The 12482-nt window shown below is 38.1% G+C and overlaps 1 protein-coding gene across 2 annotated transcripts in view; it reads right to left on the bottom strand.

Moving 5' to 3' along the window:
- The window catches only part of GPHN (gephyrin), a 526040-nt gene that overhangs the window by 222084 nt on the left and 291474 nt on the right, over window positions 1-12482 (bottom strand). For both annotated transcript variants that reach the window (XM_065940959.1, XM_065940958.1), the window contains exons 7-8: window positions 6028-6300; window positions 4549-4656 (exon numbers count right to left, since the gene is read on the bottom strand). In XM_065940959.1, the coding sequence (XP_065797031.1) occupies window positions 4549-4656; window positions 6028-6300 (381 nt within the window). The remainder of the gene's footprint in view (window positions 1-4548; window positions 4657-6027; window positions 6301-12482) is intronic.

Below are 12482 nucleotides of genomic sequence, written 5' to 3'. Positions count from 1 at the left end.
CACTGACAGATGTTACATCAGAGAGGTCAAGAGTGATGATTCAGGAGCCAGACTGCCTGGACTTGAATACCAGTTAGATCTCTAGCTGGTTATATGTCCTTTACCAATTAGTGCTTCGATTTTCTGATAAGTAAAGTGACAATGTATGTAAAGTGTTGGTATATATAAAATGTTTAGAAGAGTGACTATTATTTTAATATAATTCAATATACTAAAATCATCACAGGAAGAAATAATAAAATTATGTGTGTGTATATATTATGTAAATATATATAACATATATTACACATATATTATATATATAGTTGTTGTTCAGTCGCCCAGTCATGTCAGACTCTTTGTAACTCCATGGACTGCAGCACGCTAGGCCTCCATATCCCTCACCATCTCCCAAAGTTTGCCCAAGTTGATAGCCATTGATCGGTGATGCCATCTAGCCATCTCATCCTCTGATGCCCACTTCTGCCCTCAACTTTCCTAGCATCAGGGTCTTTTCCAATGAGTCGGCTATTTGTATCAGATTTTCAAAATACTGGAGCTTCAGCTTCAGCATCAGTCCTTCCAGTGAATATTCAGGTTGATTTTCCTTAAGATTGACTGGCTTGATCTCCCTGCTGTCCTGTGGACTTTCAGGAGTCTTCTCCAGCACAACAGTTCGAAGGTATCAATTCTTTGGCGCTCTGCCTTCTTTACGGTCCAGGTCTCACAATCATATGTGACCAGTGGGAAGACCATAGCCTTGACTAAACAAACCTTTGTCGGCAGAGTAACGTCTGTGCTTTTCAACATACTGTCTAGGTTTGTCATAGCTTTCCTGCCACAAAGCAATCGTCTTCTGATTTCATAGCTGTAGCCACTATCTGCAGTGATTTTAGAGCCCAAGAAGAGGAAATCTGTCACTACTTCTATCTTTTCCCCTTCTATTTGCCATGAAGTAATGGGGCCAGGTGCCACGATCTTAATTTTTTTTAATACTTAGTTTTAAGCATATTACATATGTAAAAAATACACACACACACACACACACACATACACACAAACACGCACACAATATGTATATTCTTCAATTTTCTGACCAAAACTTTCCAAGTGTCTCTGGTCTTTTGTAATGGTGTGATTTATCTCCAGGTAAGTCAATAATATTGGTAGGCTGCTAACTCAGCATTTTCTCTCTTAAGTTACAAATACCTGCTCTGGGAAGATAGACTCTTCCTGACTGGTCCTATCCATCGAACATAGTTTTCTCTACGCTGTGTGCTGTGGTTAGTCGCTAGTTGTGCCCGGTTTTGCGATCCCATGGACTGTAGCCCATCAGGCACCTCTGTCTATGGAGATTCTTCAGGCAGGACTACTGGAGTAGGTTGCCATACCCTCCTCCAGAGGATCTTCCCAACCCAGGGATAGAAACCCAGTTTTCTCATGCTGCAAGCAGATTTTTTATCATCTGAGCCAGCAGGGAAGCCCATTATTTCCCAAAGGGAAATCAGCAACTCTTTTTCTTCTCACAGCAGGCAGCAGATTTTCTTGTAATCAATGGATCTTGGGGACCACTATTACTATGTGGGACTTCTCCAGAAGATTTAATTTCTGCCAGTGGGATAAGATTTCTTATTATGTATCTCCATGACTCTCTTGCCTCTTTGTCTTAAATGCTTCTATGTTTGGAGCTATGCAAGCATATTGCAAGCATTATACAAAGTATAGCTGTAATTTTTTCATGCTTGGATCCAGTCTCCTTGAAAAGACCTTTACACTTATTTAGTAATCAGAGGGGCAAGATTTATTTATCCCTTGTTTTCTCCTGCGTGGTGGTGTTGTTCACTCACTAAGTCACATCTGACTCTTTGTGACCCTGTGGATTGCAGTACACCAGGCCTCCCTGTCCTTCACTATCTCCGAGAGTTTGCTCAAACTTAAGTCCAAGGTGTAGATAATGCCATCCAACCATCTTATCCTCTGTTGTCCCCTTCTCCTCCTACCCTCAATCTTTCCCAGCATAAGGGTCTTTTCCAATGAGGCAGCTCTTTGTATCAGGTAGCCAAAGTATTGGAGCTTCAGCTTCAGCATCAGTTCTTCCAATGAATATTCAGGGTTGTTTCCCTTTAAGGTTGACTGGTGTGATCTCCAAGTAGTCCAAGGGATTCCAAAAGTCTTCTTCAGCACCATAGTTCAAAAGCATCAATTCTTCAGCGCTTAGCCTTCTTTATGGTCCAACTATCACATCCATACATGACTACTGGAAAAAACCATAACTTTGACTATACAGACCTTTGTCAGCAAAGTGATGCCTCTGCTTTTTATTGAAAATATACTATCTAGGTTTTGTCACGGCTTTCCTTCCAAGCAACAAACATCTTTTAACTGCATGGCCACAGACATCATCTGCAGTGATTCTGGAGTTCAAGAAAATATAATCTGTCACTGTTTCCAATTTTTCCCATCTATTTGCCATGAAGTGATGGGATAAGATACCTCCTGTGTGTCACACGCTCCTCCTCTCTGTTCCCTTGAACGAGGTTTCTTACTCAAATATGAAACTTCAGGAATTCCTATTTTATATTTTTCAGTTATTATATGGAAAAATTTTCACCTCTTTGGTCAGACACTACATATTGAGATATGTTAACATGCTTTTTGGTTGCACACCACAGTTGACCCATCTCTAACTAGTGTTTTTAAAGTACTGTATTGGCTCAGGTAACTGAGAAGTCAATAAGGGCTTGAGTAAATGGTCAAACAATATGACCAGGACTCAGGATCTCTCTTTCTCTTCCATTTCTTAGGATTGCTTCTTTATAGTTGGCTCCATTATTGGGAGGCATTACTTTCATAGTTCAAGATAGCAATTCTTTTAGAGTTATATATGCCCTCATTCATATTCAATAGAAAACAGAGAGTCTATGTTCCAAGCAGTGTAAATAAAACCTAATAGATGCTCTTGTTAACCTGAATTGTGTTTCTTGAACTAAAACTGGGGCTATACATATGCTGGAGGGTTAGTCAATCTCACCCAAATCATATGACTGGGGAATGTGGTAAAGTGTTAGGAAGAGGGAACTACAAATGGCTGCTGGAGAGGCAACTAACAAATAACCACTACACGGGGCATTCCTCAAACTTCTTCGTTTCCTGAAAAAAGCAACTTGTCAGTTTGGCAACAGCAAGTATTCAGATCACTAGGAACTAACTACTGAAGAGTTATTCAAATCTTTTTGGTTATTCAAATATTTTTCGTGTAATAACATAACACTCAGAATATGATAACTTAAAAGCTTGATTATGAATACACAACTTACAAATATTTCAGTTTGAAAACCAGGATAATTATTATAGTTGCTGTGGTTGCTTTATAATATGAAAACATAAAAGACAGTTTGGTATATTTTGGAATGCTTATAATTTATAGTGAAGCTATATAGCTGGAGAATTCAGCTGTCGACTGAAATTCTTAATCATTTTATTAACCAATATTTCCTTTTTCTACTTGGCTTTTGACTTAGCTAAGCTTGTTTGTAACCAGGCGTGGCTTGATGAATAGAGGTTTAAAGTCACCACTTAGTAGCTTACCTGCCAAGAGATAACCAATACTAGATTTCCTCCTTGCATCCCCTTGAAATTCTAGATATTTTTTCTTCTAAGGATTATAAGCAAGGTTATACTTTATTACTTTTCTTATTTTATGTTCATACCAGGGACTGAGTTTTTTTTTTGGCAGCCATGGTCTAAATTGTCACTGCTTATTCCGTTATACTTACCAGTTTAATCTTTTCTAGTCTGACACAAAGTACCATTTTCACAAAGTACCATTCACAGCTAATGACTGAAAGAAGTGATGGAAAAAAAGTGAAAGTATTAGTCTGACTCTTTGTGACCCCATGGCCTGTAGCCTGCCAGGTTCCTCTGTCCATGGAATTCTTTGGGCAAAAATGCTGGAGTGGGTAGCGATTCCCTTCTCCAGGGGATCTTTCCGACTCAGAGACCTCTTGCATTGCAGGCGGAATTTTTATTGTCTGAGCTACCAGGAAAGCTGGAAAGAAGTGATACACACCCTTAAAAGTACAAAGCCTCAGCTCTCTAGATGGTTGTAATGCAAACACAGTTATAGAAAAGAAAGATGCACAATCATAAGGAAAAAAGCAAGATTTATATAAATTAAATATTATTTTGACCAATCTGTTTAGATTTTTAAAACTTAATGTGATCTTCTTACGGGATTATCTTAATTAAGGCAGGCAATATATTTAAAAGTATGTGATGAAATTACTAAAGAAAAAGACTTCTGAGTCATGAATTTCTTGGAAATCATGTGATGAAAGTTCATTGCCACATACTATAAAATCTTAATGTTAGAGTACTTCAGGTACAGGAGAAACTATTAAATTCCTTGATGGAAGATACTCAGTGGCACTTGTATTTTCAACAAAAAAGCACTAGTGAAGGTCCTTCAGAATAAAACACATCTTCTGTAATAAGTTACAACCTACCTCCAAGGACAGGAGATAGGCTGTATGCTTGCAAAATCATTAATGCAAAAGCCTCTTGTCTTACCGGTTCCTCTGCACTGCCTGTTGCATCATGGGAATAACTGATGAGACCAGGGATGGGCTGCTCACCGTGTGCCATGATAACAGCAGGACTGGTGTAGAATGGATGCTTCTAATGCACAACACATAACAACGATGAATACAATGACAGGAGAACATGAAACGACACAAGCAAAATGACTGGAAAGGAAAAAAGTTGAAAACAAATGGAACACTGAGATGCCCAAAATTCGCAAATGTATAATGACAAAATTAGCTTAGAATTCAGATGGTATACGTTTTTTTTTAAGGTTGAAACTGATGGTACTTTTAACTCTTTTAATTAAGAGTAAAAGAAAGAGAACATATGATGATTTAATAATGTAGCTATTTCATCAATCCGTTCCATAAAAACAAAACAAAATGAAATAAAACAAACCTCACACATAACTTAAATACTTACTACCCTAAGTAAGGACTTAATGGATCACTGAATGGATCTGGAGATGGAATGATCCAGTTTTCAGTGAAGGAACCATCTACTAGTTGGCTGAATGGACACTTCAATAGGAGCTCTATGATTCTTTTCAATATACATGTCAAAAAATCCTCTCATGCTAAGTTCATAGCTAAAACTTCTGGATGAGCCATAAAACTTTAGGAATTACTTCATATATGGTTAGATTACCAATCTTTACATTCTCGATCAATGAATAAGCATTACTTCCAGAAGGGATATGCTACTGTCTAAAGATTTTAAAGTATCCAAGGTGGGTTATATCACATATGCTTAATAATGTAAATCATGTTCTGTGACTCTGAGATGATGATGAAATTTACAGCAGTAATGTATGGTACTATTTACTGTACTAAGTACTGTATGGTACTATTTACTCCCAGAATTGCTTGAAGAGAACTTGCAATATTTTGATATTGCTTTAATAATATTTATTGCTTTATTAAATTAAAAATACAAATACCTTACATCCCTTTCTTCTCCATATGACTGGTGTAAATTGTGTGCAACAGTTAAATAAATGGTAGTTAACTGATGAACAGTCTTGTCTTTTAAAAAAAAATTATTAATCTTTCTCAACTAATTCCTTGAACCATCTTAGGTCTCTTACCCTCTTTTGATGCTCCTTTAAGAATCTGTGAATATTTGATGTTCTGAATACATAAACATTATATATTTAATATGACCACAACACTGACATCTTCACAGAGTTCTTAAATGTCACATTGTTTATCATGGGAGCTACTACTTCAATAGGTAACAGCAGAATCTTTAATGCCTCAGAACTCAAAACAAAACTTAAATGTTTCAAGAGCTCAACATAATGGAGGGAATACAGCTGTAGAGTGTCATGAATATCCCAGTTCTTTTTAAAGGATGCCACAAAGTTGTATTTAACTTATGGAAGAATGGGATGGAAAGAGAGATGAAATCAATACATTTACCTGTGGGTTCTTTAGATCTCTGGGTCTCTCTCAACAGGCTTACCTTGGCCGCGATGGCCGCTGCAGTTATATGTGATGAAGAACTATCTTCTGTTGAAGCAACACCACTATCTTTCTTCTCTTCTTCCTCTTCCTCACATTGAACCCCTTTGTCTTCTGTCTGTTTATGGGGGCTAGTTGTGGGAGGAGGGGAAAGAGGTGGTGGCGGGGAAGGTAAATCTTCAAGTTCATCATGAACTTCCTTTACTTTTACAATGGCATCACGTAAAAGGTCAATGGCATGAGGTAGGGCTGGTAGTATGAACTGAAAGCATTCCTGTATGCAAGAGGAAGGAAAAAAACGAAGATAAAGTATTTTTATAGGCATGCAAAATGGGAGCAATCAAATTTATTTGTGATTTTGGATTTACTTGTGATTTTCTCTCCATCTGTCTTAAGAATGAATTATATTTAATGTATTGTCTTTGCAATGCGAAATATGAAGTAAGCTGGTATATATTACAGTACTCTCCATAAGCTGAAGAACTCCACTATATAAGCACACAGCAAATTTTTTTTTTTTAAGTAAAATTTCTATACAACTTTGGGATTTAAAGATAGATTATGAGAGAGCAGGTAACAGTTTTTACCCTTCTGGTAAGAGAAGGATACTAGAACTAACAAACCGACTGAATACTGAACTGTTTTATTCAGAGAGCTTAGGTTCTGATTACAATTATAAAGTACAGATAGATAAAATTGTACAATATGTAAAAGTAGATATAAGTTTGTGCAGCGTAAACGTCAAAACAGTCTCTCTTTTTTTGGAAAGGCATGAAGGAAAGTATAGCATTTATTGTAGGGTGCTAATAAGCAAGCAGAACAGGCAGCTAATGCCCAAAATATGCCCATTATCACCTATAAAGTATCACCAAAAGAAAACAGGTGAGAACTTTAAAATCAGAAAGTAAGGCCAGATAAATCTGAGGAATATATTTGAGCAGAAGACTTTGTCTTTCACATGTGAAGCAACTTACCTTAAAATCTAATATGTAAAGAAATATCTGTTACTGCAATACCTGGAAGGTAACTAACCTTTTACCTCCTGGAAAAAATTGTATAGTAAGGAATTTAATCAAAGAGAGGTCTGGCCTTTATTCTCTGCTTTTGGGAGGTGATCTCTAGTTCCTTATTATATCATGCCTGATAACAGTGTCTCTGCCTGGGGGCTTCAGCCACTGAACAGTCTAACAACATGGTTTATTATGAGGGCTTTGGGAAACATGGTATCAGTTTTACCTATGAAAAGAACTGGGAATGGCTGACTAAAGGTCAGCCACATGGGCAATATGTGATTAAGTTCCAATAAAAACTCTTAACAGCAAAGGTAAAGGAGAGTTAGCATGGGTAAAGGAGACTGTGCATAGTTAACAATGTTCTATGTGTGTTGTCTTATACTGGGCTTCCCCAGTGGCTCAGCAGTAAAGAATCCTCCTGCAATGCAGGAGAAACAGGTTTGAATCTTGTGTCAGAAAGATCTCCTGGAGGAGGAAATGACAACCCATTCCAGTATTCTTGCCTGGGAAATTCCAGGGACAGAGGAGCCTGGTGGGCTACAGTCCATGGGGTCGCAGAGGGTCGGACATACCTTAACGACTAAACAGCAACAACAATTGTCTTATGTTAACAGGAGGTGATGCTATCTATGACTCCATTAAAGAGAATGACCACAAGTTCCCCAACTATTACCTCACTTAGACTCTGCCATATATACTCCTTTCCTTGGCTGATTTCATCCTGTATTCTTTCCCTGTGATGCAACATACTCATGAGTATGACAGCTTTCAGTGAGTTCTGTGAGTCCTTCCAGTGAATTATTAAAAGTAAGGGTGATTTTAGAAATCCTCTCAATTGAAATTGATGACAGAAGTGGTTAGTCTTGTGGAGTGCTCCACAAGAAGTTAGCCGGCTAACTTCTGCAGCTGGTCAAAACTCCTTACAGTTGGTATTAAGAAGTGAGATTTGCCAGAAACAGCCTGATTCACTGAAACTTGTGACCCGGGAAGAGGAAGGAAGAGAATGTGGGGGATAACAAATCCTTAGAGTCTCAAAGAATACAGGGTCACCCAAAGAATGGAATTGCAGCTGTACTGCAATTAGTTATTGGAAACAAAATTAGCAGTTAAATTTGGAAATGGAAGATCTAACTCCTAAGGAGTTACATCAATACACAAACAATAAATGGTATCTGTACTAGCTAAAACAAAAGTAATGGAGAGCTAACACCTATCTTACTCAAACTCTTCCAGAAAATTGCAGAAGAAGGTAAACTTCCAAACTCATTCTATGAGGCCACCATCACCCTAATTCCAAAACCAGACAAAGATGCCACAAAAAAAGAAAACTACAGGCCAATATCACTGATGAACATAGATGCAAAAATCCTTAACAAAATTCTAGCAAACAGAATCCAACAACATATTAAAAAAATCATACACCATGACCAAGTGGGCTTTATCCCAGGAATGCAAGGATTCTTTAATATCCGCAAATCGATCAACGTAATACACCACATTAACAAATTGGAAGATAAAAACCATATGATTATCTCAATAGATGCAGAGAAAGCCTTTGACAAAATTCAACACTCATTTATGATTAAAACTCTCCAGAAAGCAGGAATAGAAGGAACATACCTCAACATAATAAAAGCTATATATGACAAACCCACAGCAAGCATCACCCTCAATGGTGAAAAATTGAAAGCATTTCCTCTGAAATCAGGAACAAGACAAGGATGCCCACTCTCACCACTACTATTCAACATAGTGTTGGAAGTTTTGGCCACAGCAATCAGAGCAGAAAAAGACATAAAAGGAATCCAGATAGGAAAAGAAGAAGTGAAACTCTCGCTGTTTGCAGATGACATGATCCTCTACATAGAAAACCCTAAAGACTCTACCAGAAAATTACTAGAGCTAATTAATGAATATAGTAAAGTTGCAGGATATAAAATTAACACACAGAAATCCCTTGCATTCCTATACACTAACAATGAAAAAACAGAAAGAGAAATTAAGGAAACAATACCATTCACCATTGCAACAAAAAGAATAAAATACTTAGGAGTATATCTACCTAAAGAAACAAAAGACCTATACATAGAAAACTATAAAACACTGATGAAAGAAATCAAAGAGGACACAAACAGTTGGAGAAACATACCGTGTTCATGGATTGGAAGAATCAATATTGTCAAAATGGCTATTCTACCCAAAGCAATCTATAGATTCAATGCAATCCCTATCAAGCTACCAACGGTATTTTTCACAGAATTAGAACAAATAATTTCACAATTTGTATGGAAATACAAAAAACCTCGAATAGCCAAAGTAATCTTGAGAAAGAAGAATGGAACTGGAGGAATCAACCTGCCTGACTTCAGACTCTACTACAAAGCCACAGTCATCAAGACAGTATGGTACTGGCACAAAGACAGAAATATAGATCAATGGAACAGAATAGAAAGCCCAGAGATAAATCCACGAACCTATGGACAGCTTATCTTTGACAAAGGAGGCAAGGATATACAATGGAAAAAAGACAATCTCTTTAACAAGTGGTGCTGGGAAAACTGGTTAACCACTTGTAAAAGAATGAAACTAGAACACTTCCTAACACCATACACAAAAATAAACTCAAAATGGATTAAAGATCTAAATGTAAGACCAGAAACTATAAAACTCCTAGAGGAGAACATAGGCAAAACACTCTCCGACATAAATCACAGCAAGATCTTCTATGACCCACCTCCCAGAATATTGGAAATAAAAGCAAAAATAAACAAATGGGACTTAATGAAAATTAAAAGCTTTTGCACAACAAAGGAAACTATAAGTAAGGTGAAAAGACAGCCCTCAGATTGGGAGAAAATAATAACAAATGAGGAAACAGACAAAGGATTAATCTCAAAAATATACAAGCAACTCCTGAAGCTCAATTCCAGAAAAATAAACGACCCAATCAAAAAATGGGCCAAAGAACTAAACAGACATTTCTCCAAAGAAGACATACAGATGGCTAACAAACACATGAAAAGATGCTCAACATCACTCATCATCAGAGAAATGCAAATCAAAACCACAATGAGGTACCATTACACGCCAGTCAGGATGGCTGCTATCCAAAAGTCTACAAGCAATAAATGCTGGAGAGGGTGTGGAGAAAAGGGAACCCTCTTACACTGTTGGTGGGAATGCAAACTAGTACAGCCACTATGGAAAACAGTGTGGAGATTTCTTAAAAAACTGGAAATAGAACTGCCATATGACCCAGCAATACCACTTCTGGGCATACACACTGAGGAATCCAGATCTGAAAGAGACACATGCACCCCAATGTTCATCGCAGCACTGTTTATAATAGCCAGGACATGGAAGCAACCTAGATGCCCATCAGCAGATGAATGGATAAGGAAGCTGTGGTACATATACACCATGGAATATTACTCAGCCGTTAAAAAGAATTCATTTGAATCAGTTCTAATGAGATGGATGAAACTGGAGCCCATTATACAGAGTGAAGTAAGTCAGAAAGATAAAGAACATTACAGTATACTAACACATATATACGGAATTTAGATAGATGGTGGCGATAACCCTATATGCAAAACAGAAAAAGAGACACAGAAATACAGAACAGACTTTTGAACTCTGGGGGAGAACGTGAGGGTGGGATGTTTTGAAAGAACAGCATGTATATTATCTATGGTGAAACGGACCACCAGCCCAGGTGGGATACATGAGTCAGGTGCTCGGGCCTGGTGCACTGGGAGGACCCTGAGGAGTCGGGTGGGGAGGGAGGTGGGAGGGGGGATCGGGATGGGGAATACATGTAACTATATGGCTGATTCATGTCAATGTATGACAAAACCCACTGAAATGTTGTAAAGTGATTGGCCTCCAACTAATAAAATAATATTAAAAAAAAAAAAAAAAAAAAAAAAAAAAAAAGTAATGGAGAATGTTGAGGTAGAGCCTGAGGCTGGGTCAAGCTTGGCTTCTGGGTGGTCTGACACGTAGCTGCTTCCCATGGAAAAATTTATGTTGAAGCAATAAATAGTAAATAAAGTTGGACTGATTCATAAGAAAATGGGGAAAGAGAAAAAGACATTCAAGGGACTTGTCCTAGCAGGGTGGAAATATTTACATGGTTATTAAGAACTGTATGAATGAAGTGAGTATTGATGGGGTCAAAACAGATGTCTTAAAGAAGCAGTGTTGTGTTGAGTGGACAGATGGGAGATCTGCTGATCTCCTAACATTAAGGGATCCTAAGCAAATTTCTATTTACACTTGTTTGGTGGAATTTAGAAAGATAGAAGGCAAAGAAACCTTACCTTGAATCACCTTAAGTGATGGCCCCATAATCTAATCAATATGAGGTATGACAAAAGGGTCTGCATTCCTTGGCCCAACCCAGGCCTTAGAATTCCAAGGCCACATGCATACAAATGGCTAAACTCATTCGAAGACAGATAAGAGACTTTTCTGGGACTCCTTGACCTGGGGGCTCCATGTACTGTGATTCTAAAACCTGTTGAAATACTAATGGGAGGTGGGAGGAGTATAGTTAGAATAGGAGGCTATGGGAATACAGCAGTTGATGGGATTAAGGTAAACATTTAGATAAGAATTAGAATGTTAGGACAGTGAACTTTATGTGAATGGCGAATTTCTACCTGAATGTATTATGAGGATGCAGGTTGTGTCTGGAGAATTCATCCCCTATCTCACACTGTAAAACAGGAGGCATGTAAATCCAGTCTTCTACTTGGACATGCTAAATGGAACCACACAGATTATTAATTTGCTGTACAAAAGCCTTGTGTGGCATGCAGACTAGGGCTTATAGCAAAAACCTGTGAGTGCCACTCAACAACTGTTGGAATTTTGGACCAAAAAATTTCCATTTGAGAGACAATTACTACTTGCTATTCGACTTTAACTGAGACTGTCCTTATGACTAAAGGGCACACAATAACTCTGAAACCTGAAATATCTATAATGCCTTGGTAATTTCAGAGAAAAGCTCTAATGAGGAAGGAAGGCAATGCCCAGGAGAGTTCCATAATAAAATGGAAATGTTGCATATAGAATCATGCTACCAGGAGAATGCAAGGAGGTACTCACGAGCAGGCAGCCTCTTTTCACCTAGGGCTGACTTCGGAACCACCTGAGGAGCTGCTGGATCCTATGGCCACTTGGGCCACTTGGGCGGTGCCCTATAAACAGCTTTCTATTGATCAACAAAGAGCTGCTTGGTTTATGGATGGCAATTCCAAGGTGAAGGGACAGCATCCTGTTTGGAAGGCCGCCACTCTGATTGAAGAAGGTAAAAACAAATCAGCTCCATGGGCTGAACTGCTTGTTTGCTCCTATATCTGGGTTTTTACTGACTCATGGGAAGTGTTCAAATGGCCTAGTCACATGGTCAGGCAGATGGGCAATGGAAAACTGG

Source organism: Muntiacus reevesi, chromosome 7, assembly GCF_963930625.1.
Source record: "Muntiacus reevesi chromosome 7, mMunRee1.1, whole genome shotgun sequence".
NCBI lineage: Eukaryota > Metazoa > Chordata > Mammalia > Artiodactyla > Cervidae > Muntiacus > Muntiacus reevesi.
Note: the sequence above shows the minus strand (reverse complement) of the source record. Positions and strands in the feature narration are given on the sequence as shown.